This window comes from Tyto alba, unplaced genomic scaffold (genome assembly GCF_018691265.1).
Source record: "Tyto alba isolate M040663 unplaced genomic scaffold, T.alba_DEE_v4.0 Super-Scaffold_9, whole genome shotgun sequence".
Lineage (NCBI taxonomy): Eukaryota > Metazoa > Chordata > Aves > Strigiformes > Tytonidae > Tyto > Tyto alba.
The window spans coordinates 5,914,969-5,940,601 of NW_024881330.1; the positions used below are offsets into that span (position 1 = coordinate 5,914,969).

The window sequence follows — 25,633 nt, forward strand, 5'->3', positions numbered from 1 at the left end:
CAGGACAGGGATCAGCCTTGCAAGGCAGGCACACGCTGCTACACTCGTCCGGTCGCTTGGAGTGCATGAGGTGGGAAGGGGCTGAGGTGGCATGGGTGAGCAGGGCCAGGTCTGTGCTTTGTGTTTGAGCAGATGGAAACCTTTTGAGGACACCATTTTCCTTCTGTCTCAGCAATTTCTCAGCTGCCCGGAAAGGGGCTGGCAGATTGTGCCCCCAAAGACACTCGCTTCCTAAATTGTCAGGTTCTTGGTGACTGCAAGCCTTCACGGTGCTCTGGTTTATTTTTTGGTGACCCCTCCTTTATTGTGGATGTGTTCATGACTTGCTAGATGGTAATAAAACTAGTGAAAGGGCTGGAAGGCATGTCCTATAAGGAGCAGCTAAGGACTCTGTGTTTGTCTAGTCTGGAGAAAAGGAGGCTGAGGGGTGACCTCGTTGCTCTCTACAGCTTCCTGAGGAGAGGAAGCAAAGAGGGAGATGCTGATCTCTTCTCCCTGGGATCTAGTGTTAGGACGGATGGGAATCGTTCAAAACTGCACTGGGGAGGTTTAGCCTGGACATAAGGAAGCATTTATTTTCCAAAAAGATGGTCAAACACTGGAACAGGCTTCCTAGAGAGGTGTTCAATGCCCTAAGCCTGTCAGTGTTTAACAGGCATTTGGATAGGGCCCTTAATAACATGTTTTAACTTGGTCAGCCCTGAAGTGGTCAGGCAGTTGGACTAGATGATCATTGTAGGTTCCTTCCAATAGATATATTCTATTCTATCACTGTGTTGTGGTTTAGGCCTGGTTGGCAGCCAACCACAATGCAGCAGCTCTCTCTCCCTTCCCCTCCGACAATGAGAAGGGACAGAGAGCCAGGCTTGGGGTTCGAGATAGGACTGGGATGGGGAAAAATCCCCCTTTATGATCATGAGCAAAAGGCAGACTCATTAGGGGAAGAAAAAAAGAACATACATTTATTACAGACACTAACAACACATAACAGAGTAGGACAGTGAGAAGCATTGCCACATCTTGAGAACACCTTCCCCCCACCCCTCCCTTCTGCCCGGGCTCAGCTCTGCTCCCGATATCTCTACCTCCTCCCCCAGTGGCGCAGGGGCAGGGAATGGGGGGTGCAGTCAACGCTGCCACTTCCTTCATGTTCGGTGAGGGGAGTGTCCAAAACTTGTTCCTCCTGCTCCATCGTGGTCCCCCTCTCACAGGAGACAGTCCTCCACAAACTTTCTCCAACTTGAATTCCTCCCATGGGCCGCAGCGTTCCCCACACTGCTCCATCATGGGTCACTAGCTTCCCCTGACTGGATTCTCTCCCACGGCTGCAGCCCTTCCCGAGCTGCTCCGGCGTGGGACTCCCCCGCATGCTGCAATCCTCCCAGCACTGAATTACAGCAGCGGGGCTACATTTTCTCATGAGACCCTGGCCTTCTTTGGGCACAGAACCTTGATCAGCTGAGCAGGAACAACGGGCCATAAATCAATGTCTGCTCCACCGTAGATCTTCATGGGTGGTGGGGGGGTCCGCCCTGCCGTCTCACCACAGGATACAGGGGGGTCTCTGCTCCGGCACGCCTCCCCCCTCCTTTCTTCCTCCGTTCTTCCACTGACCTTGGTGTTCATGCAGCTGCAGCAACTCCTCCTCCCAAGTCCGACCACACGTCACCACGTCCCTTCTTAATTACGTTATCGCAGAGGCACAGCCGATTGGCTCAATTTCCCAAACAGAAGTGGAGCTGACATGGAGCTGGGGGAGCTTCGAGAAGCTTCTCACAGGGGGCCGCCCTGATAGCCCCCTCCCCTGCCACCAAAAATCTCCACCATTCACTCAACCCAGGACACACTGGCATCCCACTTTTGTCTCAGGAATGGAAATATTAATGAGGATCAGCCCCACTGTGAGGAGTTATGTGTGTGCTTGCAGGGATGGACCCTCTTTCCAGCAAGGCTTTGGCTTCTCTGCCAGTTGCCTGGCCACCACCCCATGTCTACAGCCTGCTGAAATCTGTGGATCTCTGCCCTTGCCTTGGGGGGTCTTTCCTCTGACATTTCTTCACTTACTTGTTATTGTACTAAATGATTTTTTGCTCATAAGTTGCCGCAGACATCTCTTTAACCAGTCATTAACTGGTTAAAACACAGCCATTAACTCTTTCTAGGCTGATCCTTTCCCGTCCCATACAAGATGTTGACATTTCTTATTTAATTCTTCAGCATTACTCATTTTCATGAGGGATTCCCTGGGGGGAATATTAATTAATCTCACTGGAGTACAACAAGAAACACAGCTGCAATTTTTTTTTAATGCTTTATTTATTTATTTAATTCTGATATATGGATATTTGATTTCTACATTTGAGCGTATGGGGAGTTGTTCAGGACTTGTTACCAGTTCTCTATCCCAGTTCCTGGTCTCTATCTGAACTTTACCTGCGCATTAATTAACCTCCTTTTTGCTGAAAAACAAAGTATTGTTCCAATGTATGGCTCATCCTCATCCTACCCCTGTTCCCTAGCTGCCTTCTTTCCTTACACATCCAAAGAACCCTCTTCTATTTATTTTAATGTTCATTAGGCAGTTCTCATCTCACTCCTATTTGTAGAAACTTAGCAGACATGGATTTGTTGTTTTGTCCTTTTCCTACTCCTTTAAATTTCCCTGTCAATTTTTCCCTTGCAATAATTATTACTGTAATCTTGCAATAAGTTGCAAGATCTAGTGCAATAAAAATTATTGTAATCTAATCCTGGTATTCTTTGTGCATTTGTTATGGAGAAATCTCAAGCTGCTTTTTTATCATCCTTGCGTTATTCGTACCAAGTGACTGAGTTACTAATCCCTTTAATTTTTCACCATTGTGCTTTGGAAATTAAGCACTTGGATACCTGCTTTTGCTTTCTTTTTAGTTTAAACTGTAGTCATGAACATTTGATCAAACACTGTTCCATAGTGTCTTCACTGTTGATCTAAACCAAGTATAAAATAGAATTGCTTTTTTTCTGGCTCTGATGCTGTTTCAGGGGGGGGAAATCTATTGCCTATTACATCCAGGAAGGATTGAGCTGAAGTATCGCTAGTAACAGTAATTCTCCACTTGCCATCTAGAAAATTGCAAAATGACACATTTCCTAGTATTATTTATATTTCTAATATTTTCCCATAGATCTCTTGTCATGTCTGGATCCAGTGGCAGAGATCTGTAACAGCTTCCCAGAAAATTAATTATATTTGGATGGATCCTGTTATATGCATGATCTCATCTTTTAAATCCTTATGAGCTACTCTGTTATTCACCTGCACTGCAGTTTTGTCATTGCAGCTTTTATTTCTCTCTCCTATCATATCCTCCAGTACTCAGTACTGATCATATCATGTTTCTGTTATCACAGAAATACTCTGTTTCATATCTGGCACCTGGAGTTCTTGTTCTTCCAAGCATTCACATTGCATATCTGCCATTTTCCATGAGCAAATTTTCCTCATTTTTTTATTTCCTTCTCACTTTCTCTTGTTTTCTCTCCTTTCTCTTTCTTCGTATCCTTCTTTCTCTTTTTCACCTCTTCTCTCTGCTGATTTAATGTTTTTTTCATACCCTTTCCCATCTCATTTTGCTCTTTTTTTCCCCCCTTTCTCTTTTTCCTCTCTTGCAGTGAAATAGCTCCCATGTCCTTACAAATCCATTTGTGCTGGTCTCCTTGCTTTAGGCTAGCCTGCAAAAGAGTTGCAGGGAACGACACTTTAAAGACATTTAAGATGTGCTTAGTCTATAAAATATGGAGCATACTCAAATACAGTGAATCGGTCTCAGCTAACGTCCCGGTACGTCAGCAAGAGTTAAAAGTCAAGGTGAGTGCAGTTCAGGGCTTGTGTGCGCACTAGATTACTCCAAGTCCTGCACTTAGTGACACTTGTTATCTCTGCTGGCTGTGTTTAACTATTTTGCTTGCATTCCCAAATCCTGATGATTTTTACACTGAACGTCCCACTCCAGGCTACAAGTGGAGGAGGGAGAGGATGGGTCCAGTCTGGGAAATGGGAGAGAGGGTGTAAGAGCTGAGAAATTATGAGAATGAGGACATGAGAAGAGGCTGGAAGGTATTGGGGGTGGAGAGGGGAAAGTTAAGAGGGTTTGAGGGGAACCACAGCGGTCAGCACGGGGTAAGAAGCACCATTTGGGTACCCAAATTACACTGGAGATGGTATACTGGCCAAGATGAGCTCCAGATCTGCGCTGTATTGTGTTTCTGCATGCAAGGAGAAGGAAGCAAAAGGGTCACAAAGTGAAGGGGAGCAGACGTTTGAAAAGAAAGGCATGGAAAGGGTCTGAGGGTTATAAAATGTACAGAGGGGGCTGGAGGTGGAAGAGGGGCACCCCTGATCCCCAGTTCATCTCTGTCTCATAGCAGGAAGCTGCTGTTCTCCTCCCCAGTGCCTCCTGGTCTCTAGGGGAATGGTGGCACCACCTTCATGCCGCTTGCCTGCTGAACCTGATGAGTGCTGCCTGTCCGAGGCTTCAGCGCTCGCTCCCTGGATCGGCATCGGCAGCACTGGCAGCAGCAGCGAAGTAACGGGGCCAGCCGCTGGCAAGATGCTATGGTTAAAAAACAAAACAACAACAAAAAATTATATACATAAGAAAAGGAAAATGAAGCAATGATGGGTTGGGCAATTAAGCTAAAAGCATTTGAGAGTGTAATCCAGCTCTCTCTATCAATAATTCAGGAGTCCAAGATCAGTCTAATTGATTGAACACCTTCCACAGTAGTCAGCCACTAATAAGACAAATGAAATGTCTTTTTTATTGTCAAATCTCCATCTCAGATTTGCACAGGCAGAATCCTGCAGGGCTTTTCATTTGAGGAGCTTGGGTATTTTTTTTTCTCTTGATGGAGATAAATTGAAGACCAGCATCTGTTTTTAAACAGCAGTAAATTAAGCCAGTCTGCTCCTTTGGCTGCAAGTGGGTGGAGAAACAGATCTATGCTGAACAGGATTCACACATAAAACTTGTGTGGTTCATTAAAAGTTGAACCTGGTTCCCAGAGGATGTGTTATCACTGTGTAATGATTTAAGTGCCTAGGGCATTTGGCATTGATAGACACCAAGGGGCTTCAGATCTTACCCTAAAGCCAGTGTCTCAGGCCTCCCTTCATCTAAAGAACTGCATTAGGATCCTTGGTTTCCTAATAGTGGCATGGATGCTTACCTTTTGACATGGCACAGGTGTTTAGAGAGAGTTGGACAAATGTTTAACGTTTCTAATATTTGTGAGCAAATCACACTGCAGGTAGTGGAAAAAAAAAAAAAAAAAAAAAAAAAGGTGGGTTGAAACAGTTCTGTGTTTTATAGCTTTCTTCCAAAATCATGCCAAATGCAGTGATTTGAGGGACCTCTGTGATAACAAAGTAGGGCATGCTCAGCAAATTTGCTTGATTTTGTTTCTTTTGGACTGTATCCCTGCGTGGGGGTAGATTACCCCAGCAGGATGGAACTTGTGGACACCAATTCCGGAGCATTGTCCATCACTAATCAAAAGGTGGTTTTGAGAAGTGAGTCTTGAGTTGCTACTGATGTATATCTAAATGCCTATCTGCATGATGAAAATCTGTGGGTGAATAGGGCTTCTTTAAGCCCAGATACTCACCAGTTATGCTAACACATCCTCTTGTATGCACAGAGGCTCTGGGACTGGATTTTTAGCCAACATAAATCAAAGTACCTCCTCTGGGGCATTCTGCTGACTTATACGAGCCAAAGATCCAGCCCCGGGGTGAGGGAGCAGTTCTGATTATGATGTGTGCATGTGTGTGTTTAATTAGGAAAGACCACAGGCAGTGTGGATGCTCCGGAGTCCCCACTAAGTTAACCTTTTCGCTGGTGTGGCACAAGTTACCCTCTGTGCAAACGCAAAGTCTGGAGATCTGATAGTGACTTTCCTCATTTATTGTTATTACATGTGCTCCCCTGTGGCTTGCTGGCATGGAAGGGAAGGAGGAAAAGTGCCTGAAAGAGGTTTCATTTTGCCTGCATTACCTCTGAAACATTATATAATGTGTTTGAATGCTTGATCTAACCAAGGAGTAGTTGTTTTACTTCCTAATCTAATAACTTCATGTCTGTCTCCTGTTAGCTTTAATCTCTCTTGCCTGTGCAAATGCCATTTAATTGTGCTCTTGTGAAAACTAAAGGCCAGTAGCTTTGCCAAGGATGGCTAATTTTATAATGGACCACACCAGAATTAATCTTGACTGCAAAGATAAGGGTGATGGTTTATAGTTGGCAATTATGGTCACAGAACAACTGTTGTATAGGATGGTTATAGGCTAAGAAGTTCTTTTAACTCTTGTGCATTGCCTAAGGAGGCAGGTGTTTGCCGTAGTCAAGACAGAAGAATGAGTAATGGGGAGATGGGAATAAAAGAAAGTGGGCAAGAGAGAGGAGGGAAATAGGACCCCAAAAAAGGGGGTAACAGCAAATGAAAACAAATAGGGTAAAGGCACGAGAATGGCATGGGAATTACATATAGGTGGAGCAGGGGAAGAAGTGGAATAGATATGGCCATCAAGAAGGGAGAGGGTATGGAAAAGAAATAGAAAGCAACTGATGGGAGAAATAGGCCAGAGAGTACAGGAGTCTATCTGAGCTTCAGTGTAGTCAAAGACTTTTTTTTTTTTTTTTAATTCTGAAGGATATTTTCATCTTCTCTGTCTTTATTCCATGTACCACCTAACTGCCTAGTAAGAAAAGCAACTTGGTTACTACATAGTAGATATGCTGATGCTTACTGGAGTCTTCTCCCTGGGACAGGTTCTTTCAAGCTGAGAGCCGGTCCTCTGCAGAGACAAATAAAACATTGCTGGGTTTATAATTCTGCTGCTGCTACACAGCCAGGAAGTCAAGAGGTCTTCAGGACTCAGAAATAGCTTCAGCCTCAGTGTGAGCACTTGAAGCTGGTGACAACAGCTCCATCAAACTGCTTACGGTTTTGCAAGGCAAATGACACCTAGCAGCAAATGAGATAGCAAGTCTGGAAGTGGAGTTGTTACTTCCAAGACTTACAAGCAAGCAAGCAAGCAAACAAAAAAAAAAGCTATTGATCTGTACTGGGTTTATGTACCAAGGTTTTGGTAGCCAGGGACTGCAGGAGTGGCTTCTGTGAGGAGACACCAGAATCTTCCCCCATGTTGGACAGAGCCAACTCCAGCTGGTTCTAAGATGGACCCACCACTGGCCAAAGCTAAGCCCATCAGCAGTGCTGGTGGCACCTCTGTGATATATTTAAGAAAGGGTAAAAAATGCCAGGCAGCATCTGTAAGAGAGGAGTGAGAATACATGAAAAAAACAACTCTGCAGATGATGAGGTCAGTGAAGAAGGAGGGGAAGGAGGTGCTCCTGGCACTGGAGCAGAGATTCCCCTGTAGCCTGTAGTGAAGACCATGGTGAGGCAGATTGTTCCCCTGCAGCCCATGGAGGACCCCATGCAGAATCAGGCTCCTGGCAGGAGCTGCAGCCTGTAGGGAGGAGCCCACGCAGGAACAGGCTTTCTGGCAGGACCTGTGTCCCCACAGGAGACCCATGCTGGAGCAGTGTGTTCTTGAAAGACTGTACCTCATGATAAGGACTCACACTGGAGCAGTTCTTGAAAAACTGCAGCCTGTGGGAAGGACCCATGTTGGAGCAGTTCATGAAGGACTATCCCTTGAGAGTGATCCCATGCTGGAGTGTGAAGAGGAAGGAGTGGCAGAGATGAAGTATTACGGATTGACAACAACTGCCATTCCCAGTCCCCCTGCACCGACATGGAAGGGCAGGAGAAGGTAGAATCGTTGGGAATGAAGGAGTGAAGTTGAGCCTGAGAGGATGGGAGGGGTAGAGGAAAGCGGTTTCTAGTTTTTATTTTGTTTCTCACTATGCTACTCTGTTATTAACTGACAATACATTAAATTAATCTTCCTCAAGTTTAGTCTTTTTTGCCCATGATGGTAACTGGTGAGCATTCTCCCTGTCCTTATTTTAAGCCGCAAGTTTTTTAATCCTATTTTCTTGCCTTGTTCAGCTTGAGGTGGGGTAGAGGAATAGGGTGGCTTGGTGGGCACCTGGCAGCCAGTCAAGGTCAACCCATCACATGATTATATATCTGGATTCCCTGAAACTTGCATTTGAGGAAACTTGACTTCCACAAAACTGTGCTAAAATCCTTATTGAGAGTCCAAACTTGAGCACGTGTCTGCAACTCCAGTCCCAAACTAAAGAGTGAGAGATAATGCCACACTGGAAGTACAGGGTACGTATGGGAAGGGGTAGTGCGATGGAGAGTTGTTATGTCTCAGACAGGGACTCTAGTGGACCCTCAGCAGTGCTGCTCCTTATTTATATATGTTTCAAAGCTTCAAAGTGAAGCTAAACTGACACTTACATACCTACAGGAATGGTTCTGGAGGATGTTAGTCAGGGTTTTGCTTTAAATAATCCTAGTGGATTTTCCTCCCTGTTGAACAGATTCATAATTTTCCTCATTAAATGGCCTTTTTTGGGGGGTGTCAGACTCTTGGTCTGATCTGTATTCTTCATGACTAGGCCCTCTCCCTCTCTGGTATCCTTGTCTGGAAAGTGCAGATGGCAGTTTGCAGTGTCAGGGGGGAATTATGAATAGTCAGGGACCATCTCATGTTATTCTGCGTCGTTTGTATAGCCCCTGCCATTGTGGGGTCTTGGACCACAGTGAGGGGTTCTCAGGTATAAAAACTGCAAATGATGGTTATGACTACTCATAAATGTCACATGAAGTATTTTGTCAGACTGATTTCCTGAGCCACCTTGTATGGAGGAGGTCAGGAATGAAATAAAATAAGAAACGCTTGGTTATGAAATGAAAATAATATAGTAGGACATTGTTTTCCACCCAGAAAAGGAACAATGATGAGGGGTAGAGTTGTGAAGTTTTGTTAGGTGGCTTCCCATTTCTTCCTGCTCAGTTTGACTATTCCTGTTGGCTGGGAGCAGGAAACTGAAGTGATGGATTGCTCTGATTATGCCTAGTCAGGTGCATTAAATGGTGTCTCACTCTACTGCCTCCTGCAATCTTGCTTCTCGGTGTGCTTATCAAGGCTGATGTGGGAAAGGTAGAGGACTGTAAACAATAAAGAAATAAAAGGTGGAGGTGAAAGATCTCAGATTGGTCTCAGCAAAAGAATTTGTTGGGAACAGGAACTGTGTTGAGGAGATCAAACCGAGCTACCTTTAGAATAACTAATTGGGATATGTCTGTCAGCTTCAAGACTCAGTAGCACACATAACCCTCATCCTGCTTTTCATGGGTCATTTATTGGAGAGATGCTTGCAGTATATGGAAAGTTTCTTTTTAGCATCCATCTGTTTAATGCTAACATAGAGTTTAGCTCAAACACTTGTCTCTAGTTAAGCCATGAACTCATGTGTACTTGAGTTACAGTGCTGTGAATGCAGAGTCACCAAGAAAGATTACTCTATTTTCATCAGTGTGAGGCAAAATAGGATCCCATGGATTTTTAGTACTGTAAACCAAAGACAGGTAGGTTTGAGATGCAGTACTTTATTTCAAGTTTTGTGTCAGTGTTGTATACAAGATCTGTCTAAAATTGTATGAAATACTATTCAAAATCTGTACAAATGGAGCACTGAATTTCTGTGTGTCTGTATCTAAATTTGGGTGTTGATGTACAAGAAAATTGAATTCAAGCTGGAAAGGTACAAAATGCTATGAAAGTGAAGCTGCTTAATGCAACAAATAAGCAGTGGCTGGTTTATTCATCCTAGGGAAAAAAAAATAGGCTGGTGAGGTATGGCTGATCTTTATTAATCTATGAGAGTAGGGAATCCAAACTGGGAGGATTGCTGTTTGAGCTAAGGACTTTAATTTTATGAGAAGAAACAGACCATGAACAAGTTTGGATTGAAAACAGGAAGACTTTTAGCTATAAGAGCAGTGACTTTAGAGACAGCCTTACAGCTTAATTAGTGGACACAAAAGCCCTAACTGAGGTGGACCTCCATCTTTTTAGGAAGGAAATTTTCACTGCATGCAAACTCAAGTTCTGAGTTTAATATCTGTTAGGCTCAAGTTCCTAAAACACCTAACTTATCTTGGACAGTTTCTTCTGGCTGAAACAGCATCCCATGAGAAACACTTCTGGTTTTATCATGATGAGGAAAGGTGCTGATAGTCTCTATGCTCCTGGTGTGTGCTTGCTTCTTTGAGATAAAAGTTTCTATCAGAAAAAAAGATGAGGTGGCTTCATTTAAAAGTGCCAACCCAGTGAGTTAGACCTGTCTAGTTCCAGCTGTGTAATTACCCTGATACTGCAATTCCAGCAAATCTTCCCATAGACAGCCCTGAACAATGTTGCAAAACTTTGACCTTCGCATTTTAGCTCAGCTCTTCTGTCTTCAAAGTGCAAAGATAAATGTACCTCAAAGTTAGTACTGGCTCAGTGGAAAACTAAACAGGACAGTGGAGTTGGGCAATATATTTCTATTATTTTTCTTGGTTTCAACTTCCAAAAGTGCTGTCTCAATCAGAATTGAACTTCTTCCTTCACTGAAGTTTTGGTTGAATTATTTCAATTTTTCAAAGACAATTGACAGAACACACTTGAAATTTGTAAAGGAAAATTTAAAAATCTCTTTTTGCTTGTATTTTCAAGCATAAGCCTGTTTTGGGAATAAGAGCAACAAAAATTTAAAAAATTGTGCATTGGTAAAATAAACTCAGTCCAGAGCAATTGAATAAAATGTATTTATTTATTTATCTATTTATTTATTTATTTATTTATTTATTTATTTAAATAAATTAAATACATATTCCCCTTTGATGAAATCTATGTAGCCCCCTTTAGGTACTGGAAGGCCACTGTAAGGACTCTCCATATCCTTCTCTTTTCCAGGCTGAACAACTCCAACATTCTCAGCCTGTCTTCATAGTAGAGGTGCACTAGTCCTCTGATCATCTTTGTGGCCCTCCTCTGGACTTGATCCAGCAGGTCCATGTCCTTCTTACAGTGGGAGCCCCAGAGCTGAACACAGTACTGCAGGTGGGGTCTTATGAGACAAGAGTAGAGAAGGAGGATCTTCTCCCTCAATGTGATGGTCATGCTTCTCTTGATGCAGCCCAGGATATGGTTGAATTTCTGGGCTGTGAGCATGCGTTGCCAGGTCATGTTGAGCTTCTCGTCAACCAACACCCCGAAGTTTTTCTCTGCAGTGCTGCTCTCAATACACTCATCTCCCAGCCTGTACTTGTGCTTGAGATTGCCTCAGCCCATGTGCAGGTCCCTGCACTTGGCCTTGTTGAACTTCATGAGGTTTGCACAGGACCACCTCTCAAGCCAGTCAAGGTCCCTCTGGATAGCATCCCTTCTCTCCAACATGTCAACCACACTACACAGCTTGGTGTCGTGGCCAAGCTTGCTGAGGGTGCACTCAATGCCACTGTTCATGTCTCCAACAAAGACATTAAAGAGCACTGGTCCCAACACTGACCCCTGAGGAATGCCACTCATCACTGCTCTCCACTTGGACATTGAGCCATTGACCACAGCTCTGAGTGTGAGGAGGAATTAGTGGTTCCTCCGCACTTGACCTGCTGAGATAGAGACTACCCTGGAGGAAGCACTTTTGTAAACGTATAACTTTATCTGGATTGGAGCTTGTACCACTTTATCTGTATTAGTAGAAGTAGTGTCTCCTAATTGATTTCCTGGCATGTTTTTTTAGCAGGGACTGAAGCTGAGCACAGTAGGACTTGCTACCTGTTCCTTTAGCTGTCCTTGTAGATGGAGAAATCCCTGGTTTCTCAAGCAGCAGAAAGCAGAATCTCCTCAAAACACCATGTGCCTACTAGTATTTTCTAAAAGATTCAAAAATATCCTTTTTTTCTTCTGCATGGGAACAATCTGCAGTAGATACAGCATGAAATAAAAACAGACAGGGGAACAAACTCATGGCACGTTGTCTGTGCTCTTCTAAGTTTCTTAGTTGCATAGAGAGGAGAGTTGTAGAGGCAAAATGCAATTGCTTCAGTGAAAACACAGCTGAACCACATCCCTAAATGTTACCCTGCATCTCTCACTGGATGTACTGCATTTTGCCAGACCAGCTCTGACAGTATTTGATAGCACACTGATTTGCAAACAGATCTGTGGACTGCAGTGGATAATGACATCACAGGTTCGGAGGACATGATTACTATGTCATTAATGATTTGAGCCACTTTGCTTCATGCTGCCCTTTGGTAACGTTTGTTTAGCAGGGTTTTTGTTGAAATCCAGCTTCTCAAGCCCTGGCAGTGTCTGAGAGCTGTCTCAAGCATTCAGCAGGTCTGAGAACAGAATACTGTTAACCCTGCGAATGCTCAGACTTGATGTGTTTTTACTCTCCAAACAAAGAGAAATCAGAAATTTCTCATGCCCCTTTTTTGTCATCACAGCAAGTAAATACAGAAGAAACCCACTCATTTTTGGCTTCTTCTTAAGACGTGAGCCCCAGATCCCTCAGAGTGCTGTTTGGATCATCCTGCCAACTCTGCAGGTGGTGAGTCCTTCATCTTCCCCCCCTCATGGACGGGTCTCAGATCATTGCCAATAATCAAAATCACTTACAGAAAACCACTGAAATTGCCCAAGAAGGCCCTTTATAGAGGGGATTGAGGGAAAATAATGCTTATTGCAATCACATACCTGTAGTAGAAGGAGCCTTTGGGATGTAAAGAAATGACAGCTTCAGGAAAAGTTTGCTATACAATGAAGACATAATGTTATAATGATGACCAGTCAGACTTACATACTCAAAGAGGATATTTTGCAGTCCAGGAAATTCATAACCCTGTTACCATGGCCCTGCATCTATAACGTCTGTGCACAGTTCTAGCAAAGATACTGAAAGTTTCTGAAGAGCTTGTAAGGAGCTGCTTCTGAAGAGACATTTAAAATGAATCTAGGTATATGTTGTAAAACACCTATTGTCTTCCTTGCTGCAGGACTCTGCCTCAAAGAGCTCTGTTTATAGCTAATGTTGACTAAGGGGTGAAGCTGGGACTATCTCCAAGAAGTGTAAAGGAGTGAGTAATGGTGGAGAGAAATGGGGTGTGTTGCTTTGAGGGCTATAAAAGAACACTGTGATAAAAGGAAGCATAGAAAAATACAGGCTGTGTGTCAAAAAAACCTTCCTAATAGCTGGATCTGCTAGACAGGGGAATAATTTCCTAAGGGAGAGAGTAGAAGCCCTGTTATTTCAATCATTTAAACAAAACTGGACAAAGCCCTGGAGAATATATTGTAGGGAACAATCATATGACAGCCTCTGGGAATGGATAACATGACCTGATAAGTCTTTTCCTAGTGGTTGCTACGATTCTTTTCAGACTGAGAACTTGTTCTAGGCATGATTTGTCTTGGGACTAGATGTGATGTGAGCCTCGGGTCAATCCTCTGACTGTTTCAGAGAACAAAACGAAAAGGATGAAGGGGAGCAAAGGCATGCAGGGGCAGTCAGAAATAGAGAACATGGGAAAACATTGGCTCAGATGGGCTACAGGGCTTTGTGCAGTCAGGTATCTCAGTGCCAAAGAGATAGAAAACACACTCCTGTCCAGATGAAAATGTTTTACACTGAGCTGCTGGCATGTAGGCTTCAGAAAACCTGATTAATTCTTAGCAGAAAGATCCTAAGATGTATGAACCCGAAGAGTCACAGTCAACCTGCTTGTCCTTGGGCTTTGGAAGTTTGTTTTTCCTGCTATTACAAGACTCCAGCTTGTTGGCTGATCTGTCTTGCTGCATCCCTGTGATGCACACACTCTCTCCTGGTGATGTGCCTGGCTGCTGATTTGTACTGCTGTTGATTTCTTCAGAAATGTGACCATGCTCAGCTGCAGTCCAGGGAACTGTCAGCTACTGCCTAGCTGGAAATCCAGAGCAGAGTTGCTGTTGATTTCAGGAGGAGTTGGGAAATGGTATACCAGAAACATGGTCCAAATCACTGTTTTCAATGCTAGTCTCCTCACAGAGCTGGAGAGGAGCCTTTTCCCTTTTCCTAGCCTCTTTTCTGAGGCAGAGAAAGTTGAAGAGGTGAGTAGAGATAATGTTGGCATGTCTGGACAAAATCAACTGGCAAATGTTGGCATCCTTGATTTCCTGGGGGTTGGTACCCCAGGTGGCAGTTACCTTGGATGCTCTGTCATCTTATTCAAAGAATTAACAGTGATCTCAGACATCTCTTATCTAAGCAGTAAAAGTAGAGGCTGTTTAAGTTCAACAAGAGGAGGTTTGAGATGGTCAGGTCTTGTGTGTCATACAGATGAGCAAGAAGATTGTCAGTGGTTTTACGTGGTCATTTGAAAGTTTCCACTCTCCCTCATTTACTGATGTTTTTTAGTTAAACCCTTTACAGTATAAATTTCACAGAGAAAAAAAATTTAGAAGGTTCACGCGCTCTCAATTTTTTTTTTTTTTTAAAGCAATATTTTTCAAGTTTTGTCTTTTTCTAGGAACAAGTAGTTTCTTAAACAGCAGCAGTAGTCAAGCCTGGCTTCCTGTGAATTCCAAAACATCCACCAGTTGTCTTCAACCCTGATCTGCATCCTCATCCTTGCAGGCTGATAGGTATTCCATCACAGGCTGTCTTATAAGATGACGGAGACATACTGTTCCTGCAGTTCTCTCCCAGGCCCCTATGTCTCACCCCACCTTGCAGGACCCCCAGCTCCCGTTTTTTTCCCGTAACTGCCCAGAGAAAGAACTAATCACATTACAGCTGAATCTGCACTATGAGTGATGAATTTTTGGCCTTTTTTTGTGTATTCTGCATTGGCCAGATGGCAGGCCCAGCAGAACAGATTACTATCAAGTTCACATTAGAGCTTCTTCTAAGTGGTGGGAGTTGGTGAGCAGCTTCAATCTACTGGGGAGAAAAAACAGACGAGCAGAGATATAGATATAGGTGGCTCATCCTTATCAAGAAATGAGAACAAAAGCAGAACTGATTAGAATAAGTTTCTTATAGCTTGGTTTAAACTTGTGAATGTATCCTTCATGCAGTAATCCAGTGCGTATCTGAAAGGGCTGAATGTTGTGACCAAATCTGTGCTTCCCCATTAGGCAGAAGCAATATCTCTCAAAATGTGGGAGCAGTGCCTCATTGGGGTTTAAGTTCTGGAAGAATACAGGATATTTTCCAGGAGAAGGAAAGAAGCTCTCCCGGGTGTCTCCAGCTGTGGGGATGGTGGAACCTGCCTGGGCACACGCTTCTGACGGGCATGTGACTAAATAAACAGTACTTCTGACTACTCCGCCCCAGTGAATTGAATAGATTTGTCCCTCACCATTCCAGGTAGTCATCCAACAGGACAGAGGAGAGGTCATCCCTTGCACATGCTGGTGCTGGAGTCCAGGTAGGGAAGGAGAAAGAAAGCCCAATCTAAGCAGTCTGAGAACCTTGGAAACACATTTCTCTAACATGTCCCATGGATGTGACCTTACTGAGAACCCTACTGGGACTGGGACACATTATTTGCCTTGATCTTTTAAGAATCCAAAGGAAGCCTCCTCAAGAGGGGCAACTTCTTGCAGGGAATGCCTGACTGTATTGCATGTGATCTCCAGATGAAACAAGCCAAATCTGAAGTCCTAAGTCCTACCCTGAATTACAAATGAGCATGGCAGTGCATGGCTGTGTTTCACTAAATTGCTGTCTTTGGATCACTGTAATTTAAGGTAATGTGAGAAACATACTGTCTTCACAAGCTACACTCACAAGAGGGACTACCCAGAGGTGGTTGCAGCTGATGGCCTCAGAGATTGCTCCATCATGGCTGTAAGACTTCAGGGCTGTGTTCTTAATCAGTTGCCCAAGCATACTTGATGTAGTACTTTATGCTTTTATCTTTCAATGGGACATGGTTTAGCAATGTCTGCTAATGGTCAGGGGTGGGAATTTTTACCAACAGGCAGTTTGGGCAATTGAAAGCCTTCACCATGATGATACTTACTGCAGCTTGGTATGGCTGGAAGAGAAGCTATGGGAAAAGATTGCTATCAGTATATGCTCCAGAGTGGGAGGTTTCATAAGGCAGGAGGTAATATGTGATGGCTGCAGACCAGGCTAATGGAGGGAGTGAGGAAACGTGGTGGAGGGATGAGTGGCACAGAAGCTGGCATTGTGCTGACTCTGCAGTAGTTATCAGTCTTGTCAGTCATTTTGGATGAGTCCTTTAGGTCTCCTTCTGGGCTATCATGCACAGCATTTGTTGACAGGCAGCAGATTCAGTGTGCTTGGTGAGCTTATAGAAATTGTATGTGACAGGGGTAACTTCCAAGGCCAAGGCACTTGTCTGTCCTGGCTCAAGATGTGCATGGGTCAGGGCTGGCCTCGTGCCTGCAAGAAGGCTGGCTTTGGCTGCTCCTTCACCAGTCAGTGGATCACAGAGAGAAGACATTTCTTCTCCTCCTCATTTCCTTGCTGGACACCGCCTGTGCATATCTGGTCAGAGCTGCTTTTGAAGATGTTTTCCCTAAACGTCTTGAAAGTTTGGTTCCAAGATCAAGAATAGACATCTGTGCTTGTGGTGGGAAAATAACGTGAGGGAAGCCTGCTGCATCCCTGTGTCCTGACTAGAATAGGAGGTCTTCTGAGGGTCTTGATACAATGCAGTGATGAGTGTAATTTCCTAGGTGGCATGGCCTTACCCCTGCAGTCAGGACATGGAAGCAGTAAGGACATAACAGAAGGGGTGAGCTGGAGTGAGAAGCTGTGTTGACCTTGTCGAGGGATTTCGGATTTGAAGTTGTACCTGAGGGTTGGTACATCCTTCTTCTCTCACACAATACCCATGTCTTCACAACACGGGATGATATCAGCCCATATTGCTGTGTGTTCCTGTAGGGAGCTGTGTGCCATGCTTTGACCTGATATTAGAGACTATCATTTGCATATGGAAGGGGAGGATGTCTTTGAGGATGGAAGGGGAAGCTGTGCAAAGTGAAAGAGATTATTCAGTTGATGTGCTGCAGTGAGATCAGATAACAAGGGAATGAAAGAAAAAGGGGGGTCTTGGAGGTGTTTGGGAAGGGAGGCAGCAGGATTTGAGGAGAGCCCAAACATGAGAGAGAGAGAGAAAAAGGAGCAGTCAGAGGTTCTTGTGTGCCGGGAGGCTGGTGTAGCTACATGGCAGCTTTCATCCAGGTACAGCAGCATCCATGATGTGCCCTGCATTTCCTTTTAAGAGAAAGCCTTTGTCCTGGTAAATGAGTTACTACTAGTTAGATGAAGTATCTCCCTGATCCTTACTGAAAACTCTTTCATCTGCACCATGAAGGCCATGTTGTTTCTTCTGCCTGTTGAAAGCATGAGCAGCAAATCCAGCGGAGAGCCAGGCTGTTCTTTGAGGCAGTTTCTCTGACGTAGATGAACTCCTGAAGTGAAGTGTGTGACATCAGGAAGATGTTTTAATCTGAATTATGCTTGCCCATCTGAGTAACAGGTGCTGTTATCCTCTTTTCATTATCTCATGGCCAGGGCAGCTGCCAGCATGAGTAAGAAAGGTTTGAGTCACGGGGATGGAGTAGTTCATTTCTTTCCAGAGGCTGTTGCCGGCAATGACCAGGCCCAAATGTCCATCACAGGGATGAATGATTTGTAGATAAATGAGGGGAGAAGCCTATTCCTGAGAGAAATAAAGCATCCCTCATGAATAACGCAGAGTGTTTCTTCAAGATTCAAGACATCTAAAATCTGTTGTACATTGATGGTGAATGTGAATGAGGCTTAGCTGCGCTGCAGTTACACACTGGCCTGAACAGGAACTATAAATAACTTACCACTGCCACATTTCATTTTCATTTTTTAACACTGACCATATTTGGCCTGGTACCAATGCACATCTAGAGACAAACCTCTCCCAATCTTTGGCAGAGCCCAGTGTAGAAAACCACCCTTTACTATGCACCATGCAGACTCCATCTATGCTACTAGGTAGAGCAAGACCTGTGTTTTATAAACATGAAGGCCAGCAGAGATGGCATGGAGAATGCTGGTAACCGCTAAACACATGTACTGGCCCAAAGTGGCGCTCAGCTGCAGTGGTCCCTGGCCAGCATTAACCTCCATGGGTGGACCAGGCATGGACGTTGACTAGGACAGTGCTGGTTGGTCCAGGGTGAAGTCATGTTGGGAACTATGCTAATGATATAACAGTGCGGATAATCATGGGTTGGTTGTAGAATCTTGTCCTGGTTTAATTTGCTAGAGTCGACATCATCTTTCAGTCTTGGAGGTGATCAATAAGTAGATGTAACACACTGAAAGTATTCAGGATTTTTTTCCCATAAAGTTTTATTTTGTTACAGATTTACTTATTCTAGGAAGTCTGCATCACTGCAATAGCTTGAAAATCTTTACTGAGGCCCTTTTTGTCCAGAAGCAAACTGTTATTCAAGAGACTTCATGGGCCTGTCTATACCCTGCAGCTGACCGTGGTGCAAAGATCACTGATGTAGATCTAAGCAAGCTGGACTGACCACATGAGGCTACACGGTGCCTGAGATACTTGCTTAGGGCCTCAGTGCAGGCATGGCATTTTTGTTGATAAAATGTCTATAAAACCATGAGTGACACAAAGAAGGGGAGTAGGGAATGATTGTTCCCAGACTCTTCCACAGAGGAGGTGGGGACATCAGGTGATAGTAATGGGAGAGAAGTTCAAAATAAAGAAGTGATGGTGAATTTTTTTAAAGAACACATGGTTGATCTATGGACCTTGTTGCCACAGGGTGTTGCAGGTGGTAAAAGTTGATATGCATTCAAGGGACAATGCCCGAGCACATGGAGGGGAAATCCACTGTGTGTTACTAAAACCAGTGAAACTCTCTGGCTTAGGAAAACCCTGAGCTCCAAATGATGAATCTAGGTACATGAACACTTGGGGGAAATGTCACACACCGTTATACCAGTCCTATACTCTTCCTCAGCCATCTGCTGAGAAAGCTATTTGGGTCGTCCTCCTGAATGGACCTCACATAGATTGTAATGAGAAGTTTCTCTCTGTGTCTCATCTGAAAGGCACCATAGAAAAATAAACTTTGAAGGAAGCTGAGTAGGTTTTCCACAGACTTTCAGAGCTACACCCTGACAAAGAAGAAAACAGTGATCCTTTTTTTTCTAGAATTACATATAGACACACGTGGTCTTGGGAGTTTTCCATTGGAGAATGGACAAGGCCTGGAAAAATCAAAGGCAGGAAAGACGTCAACAGAATACTCATTTGATGTCAGCCCATACGGTCCGATCCTTTGCCTCCCTTGCCTACACCTTCCTTCAGTTCTGCTTGATGTCTGTAGCCCAGCCCTTCCATAACTGGGAGGAGATGGCTTTTGCAGTGCATTGGTGCTCTGCAGTCCAGAATTGGAGTAACACTCTGAGACATGACATTTCTTCATGCCAAACTATTCTTGTTGCCAACCCAGACGAGATTTGTCTTGAAAGCCTAAACAGCTGGGACGAATTATAAAAGAGAGAGAGAGTACTAATGACATCACTTGCAGTCAAGGTGAAAGGTATTTAGACTGTCTTTGATCATTAAAATTTTATCTATAATAATAATATGTATAATATTATATATATTACAGGTAGTATTTACCTAGGTGTGGTCCAATGTAAAGCTCCATATATACCTTTCTCATTGATATCTCAGCCCCATGACTTTTTAAGGGATGCATTTACTATACCTAATTTTAGGGTTTTTAAGGTCTTCTTTCTTCTTCACTACAGAAGAGTGAGAAATACCGGTGTCATGTTTAACTTTTCTATTTCTCTTTCTCTTTAAGCCTTGTGTTTCTTATGGTTCACATGGAGTCAACTTTTTATACTCTGGTAAAGGGCAGTGACATTCATGTAGAGGACGTTAGGCTGAATTTTGGGATCTGAAATCTTCTACCAAGGCACTTGCTTCTGCTTCTGACTTTGCTTGACATAAGTAAAACCCAACTGCTTGGAGACTGATTCTGTGCACTGTGGAGGGCTATTTTCTGGCATTAATGACCCTCTGTGCCCCTCTTCCTCTAGCAATTACTGACCTTCTCATTTTGCCCAGAGCCAGTCTCTGCTGTTAAGAAGATAGTGCTTTGTTTTGAATTTGAGATTTACTGAATTTCAGAGAACATGTACTGTTTACTTTTCATGCATTGCCCTGTCTATTGCTGGATAGATTTTGTAATGCTAAAGTAATGGAGAGTTAAGTCTTTCTTTGGTGTATTTTGAAACCCCTCATTTCAGAGTGTTGAAGGAAATGACTAAGGTGTCTGTTCTTTAAACCTTTGTTGTACTGGAGAAATATGTGATTCTGATCCCCTGTACACGAATCTATTTGTAAATTCTTATTCCAGCTTCTTGAATAAAGTCCTTTCTTTACCCCAGCTTCATGGTGAAAATACCGTAAAAGGCATTCATCTGATATTGTGGAAAGTGAATATGACATGGGGCAGAACAGAAATCAGAATTTCTGGATATTCTGTCTACCTGTGTGGATTGGAGAGAAGTTATAGCCTGCTGATGTCTGTGCTTTACTATCTGTAGAACAGGGATATGGATATATTCCTATCTTATGGGAGAGCTGCAAGTCCCAAGGTAATTACAAAGTCTGTGACAAATCTTAGATATTCAATTGTGAGATAGTGTGTAAGTATATAATATTAATGTTTTATAATCTCCCTAAACTGTCTCTGTGGATATCTTTAGTGAGAGGGATATAGCGATATCAAAAGAAATCTTTTTTCACCATAATCATTTTCTTTAGAACCCAAAGTGAAAGCTGTTTCCACCAACTGCCATCTCTGCAACCATCTGGAAAATCACATTTTCTGAAGCTTTCCTTCTCTTTATCAGCTGTAACTAAAGCTATAAAATGGGAAGATATCCCTGGTTTAATTAACACCCCTGTAGTTCAAAAGCTGATCTTAGTAATGAGAGGCAATTATAGCCTTTATTGAGGGACAGTCAGGTGGAACAAACCCAGCATCAATCTACTAAAGACACATCCCTTTCCAGGTAATTTTGAAACTGCTTTTTATGATGAACAGGCTACTTGGCCCAATACAACAGGTGAATCTCTATTTTTTTGTAACCTGAAGAGAACTTCTTATTTTGAATTATGTGCTTTTGTTGTAAACTGTTTTTCACATCCCATCCATCTGCCAACAACAAGCAACTGAGCTACAGAAATACCTGTTTCTTTTTGGAGGGCATTCTTGCTGGTTTTCTCATTTTATTTCACTTGTCCACTGTTCCTTTTCATTTTGAAGGTTGCCTCGTGTTCATATTTTTTTCTAGCAAAACTGCCAACACCATAGTGTACCCACATCCTTAGGGCTATGAAGAGTTTCTGCACCTCCAAAATGATGTGGAAGAGCTGGAGAAGGTCAAGAGGAGGACATTGAAATGATTAAGGGAATGTGATTTCTGCTATATAAGCTAAAAAGGCTGTGGCTCCAGTTCAGACAGGAGAAAACTGAGAGCAGAGATAAGGCTGAGTTTAGCTTTAGGTAAAAACAGGGTAGATCTAGAACTTTAATACTAGATCTAAGGGACACTAGCTGAAACAAGATCTTTTTGAAATTCTGAAGTACTTTTTTACACAGCAGAGAGATTGAGGAGGTGGGCAGTGTCAACAGTTTCAAAGTAAGGATTAGGTCAAATTCAGAGCATCAGGTCCATGATCTGAGTCTAAAGGTGATGGGCAGGGCTGAGGCAGTGCAAGGGGAATGGTCCTGCTTCAGTAGTATCTCAGGTGCTGTCTGGCCTCCAGCTTCTGATCTGTGAGAGGGTGGGTCTGCTGTATGCCCTGTGTTTCATCTGCTAGCCCTCTATGGATATCCTGATATCTCAGGGGTCTCAAATCATGATAGATGCCTATTTCTGTAAAGCTGATTTAAACCCTTAGTGTCTACAATGCAGGCACCTACACTGGAGCTAGTCACTGAAGGTGGAGCTCTACTCTTGATTAAGATGCCTGCATTCAGCTGTTTGCATGTAGTAGTCTACCTGTGCAGTAGGTGTCTAAATTCTGACATCTTAAGTCAACAGATGTCTGATCAGTCTAGTGGGGACCTAATGAACACAGTTAATGGAACAGTCAGTACTGTCATTTCATCTCACCGTTAGGTAGACTTGGGATTGTCAGTTAAATAGCTCACTACTGGCTGTTTTTCATTAAATCTTTGTGGACTGTAATGGCAGCATGGACACCTAGCACACATGTAGGTACCAAAATTTAGGTATTAATCTTGAACTGAGTTCTATCCCAAGATTTCTATCATTACTGCAGAGAAATATGTGTCTCCTGAGAATAACTCATTGACCTGTTTTAGACACTTAGGTGTAGATGAGATAAACTGCACTTGGGAAGTGCATATTCATTGACTTTAAGGGGAGTCTAGATAGTGGCACCTACATGGTCAATGCACACCATGGCCAGGTGAATCCAATCTATCTCATTTTAGAGACTTTGCTACTGTCACTTAGAAACGTAGCTTAAGAAATATATATTTTTAAAGCAGTGTGATGTGAAAAAGTAAAATTATAATTTCAAAACAGATGCCCCCCCCACACACGTATGGTTTGATTTAGAAAAAAAGTTTAGTCATGATTTTACTGTCTGTAAACTATGGTGTGAAATGTGCTACATCCTCTGTCCTGGATTAGTTTACAATCCTGACAAAACTGCCTTTGCCGGACTAGCTGTAAAAGCTGCAAAACTATAAAACAAGCTAGTAAGTTGTTTATTCTTCAATAATTAAAGATAGAGCAGGCGTGAAACCCCTAAAGTCCTACAGTGTTCTAGTGGTGAGTGGCTTTCATAGGGTGTCCAGGAGAAAGGTTAGTTCAGTACGGAAGAGTTTGTCAAGGAATTTCTTTGGTTGGTGGGTCTGTGGATGTTTTTAACTCCATGACACCAGCAAGCACAGAATTTGGATGCCATTAATGTACTCTGGTTTTGAAACTTGGTAACACCAACTCCTCTCAAAAATACTGTGGACAAGTCAACCTATTTCCAAAGTTTCCACTATTGCATGTGATACAGGATGGACGTGAAAATTCTTTAGTGAATTAATGTGATATAATCTTGTTTAGGAGACATCACAGTTGTTTGAGGTAGGATGGATTGCCCATTCTTTCATCTTTCCCACTCCTGCACGTACAACTTTGTTGTTCTGTGTCTCATTTGCTTTGGATACAGGATGTGGGTGAGAAGATAGGAAGACTGACTCTGTTGTTCCTATAGCTTTGGATCTGGCTGCGGCATCTGAGTCTCTTCGGTTCATGTGGCTTGCATGAAGGGGGAGCTGTGGTCATCACCTGCCTTGCTGACTGTCCTGTCTTTTCACTCCCCCTCCCAGGTTATGGACATGCTGCTCCAGGGACGGATGCGGGGAAGGCCTTTTGCATGTTCTATGCAGTCCTGGGGATCCCACTGACACTCGTCATGTTCCAGAGCTTGGGCGAGCGCATGAACACCTTCGTCAAGTACCTCTTGAAACGCATCAAAAAGTGCTGTGGGATGAGGAGCACCGAGGTCTCCATGGAAAACATGGTCACTGTGGGTTTCTTCTCCTGCATGGGAACACTCTGCATTGGAGCAGCAGCCTTTTCCCAGTACGAGGAATGGAGCTTTTTCCATGCTTACTATTACTGCTTTATAACGTTGACTACGATAGGGTTTGGAGACTATGTGGCCCTGCAGACCAAAGGGGCCCTTCAAAAGAAGCCTCTCTACGTGGCTTTTAGCTTTATGTACATTCTAGTGGGGTTGACAGTCATTGGGGCATTTCTAAATCTGGTTGTTCTCAGGTTCTTAACCATGAACAGCGAGGATGAGAGGCGGGATGCTGAGGAACGGGCGTCCCTGGCAGGGAACCGCAACAGCATGATTATTCACATCCAAGAGGACTCCCAGCATGGTCGGCCACGCTACAAGGCCGAAGTAACAGACCTTCAGTCAGTTTGTTCCTGCATGTGTTACAGGTCCCACGAGTACACCAGCCGGGTGGTGTCCCACCAAAATTCCTTCAGCTCAAAGCTGAATCCCCAGTACTTTCACTCCATCTCTTACAAGATAGAGGAGATCTCTCCAAGCACATTAAAAAACAGCCTTTTCCCATCTCCTGTCAGCTCCATCTCACCTGGGTTGCACAGCTTTACAGATAACCACAGGCTGATGAAAAGGCGAAAGTCCATTTAAAGGGATTTGTCTTCTTTTGCTTTCCTTGTTTTCCCCAGTTCTTCTCTGTTGTTTTGGGTTTTTTTTGTTCCTTGAGTGAGACGGAGAGAGGCCAAAGGGAGTAGAGAAAGCCAGTCCTCCTCTGAGACTCAGCTCTTGAGCATGAAGCATGGATTATTACTGTTCCAGCAAAGTATGCCTTACATTACCCCCTCGGTGGATGTCAGAGGATTCAAGGTGACATGAAGTGGGTACCAAATCCAAAGTTGCACACACAGCTGGGAGCCTTCATGTGCCACTGGCACTCCTGACCTAATAAACTATTTTCCTCACGAGCAGGTTGCAGACTGCGTGTGTGCTTGTGTGTGTGTTGTGTGTGTGTGCGTGTGTGTGTGCGTGCAATTCCACAACTAGTGCCATGTGACAAAAATTAAAGCATCAGGTATTATTTTTTTTCCCTTGAAGCAATTGTGTTCCAGCCTGCTTTTAACTTTTAAATTGCTTCCAAAAGGAATGGGGAGGGTGGGAGGGGAGCCAATTTGTTTTTTTTTTTTTTCTTTTGCCAAGACAAGCATGCGCCATAAGCAGTCAATATACCAGGTGTATCATGGTAAATTTTTTAATGCTAGATTTTAGATTGTATTAACATTAAAAAAAGGCAGGAAAAGATGGATCATTTTAGCTTGCCAGTTCAAAATTTAAAAAAAAATAAAATAAAGCATGCACTTTGTAAAACTGGTATGCATAATAAAAACACAAGAAAAACTAGCAATGGAATTAATAATCAAAAGCAAATAATCCTATTGATTTAGCTATATTTACTTTTATCGTTTTCAACTGTTCCAACAATTGGCAAGTGGAATTTTTAAGAGAAATTGGGAGAATTGTTGGAACTAAAGAGTGTCTTTTGTTAATTTTATTTTATTTATAAAATTATTATTATTATTATTATTATTATTATTATTATTATTATTATTATTATTATTATTATTATTATTATTATTATTATTATTATTATTTCGTGCAGCAATTACCTGCATGAATAGGAATTATATTTTTTGGAATGCTTGGATTAGGATGGGTATAAATAGGTGGATGTATATTTTTTCTTATATAATAGTGACAGGGCATTCCTTGTTTTAAATAAAAAATAAAGATGATTGTCTCTACATGCTTTTGATTTGTAAATAATGGAAAGCCTTTGTTGGTCTCAGGAAGAATTCAAGGGACAGTATCTTGTGTTTGGCTCACTGGGAACTTGTGAGATTAGATGTGATATTGCTTTTTTGCTAGGCAGAAAGGCAAAATGCATTTAGCAGTAATGGGCAAAAGCAGTTTTACTCCAGTGTTTGGAGGGTAACATTGGGAGTGATTGCATTGGCAAGTT

General features: G+C 43.1%; 1 protein-coding gene across 1 annotated transcript in view; it reads left to right on the top strand.

Annotated features, from left to right (window-relative positions):
* The window catches only part of KCNK9 (potassium two pore domain channel subfamily K member 9), an 87,356-nt gene extending 62,994 nt beyond the window's left edge, over positions 1-24,362 (top strand). Inside the window, exon 2 of the mRNA XM_033011804.2 lies at positions 23,426-24,362. Within this exon, the coding sequence (XP_032867695.2) occupies positions 23,426-24,267 (842 nt within the window). The 3' untranslated portion in view covers positions 24,268-24,362. The remainder of the gene's footprint in view (positions 1-23,425) is intronic.
* Positions 24,363-25,633: the final 1,271 nt, after the last annotated feature.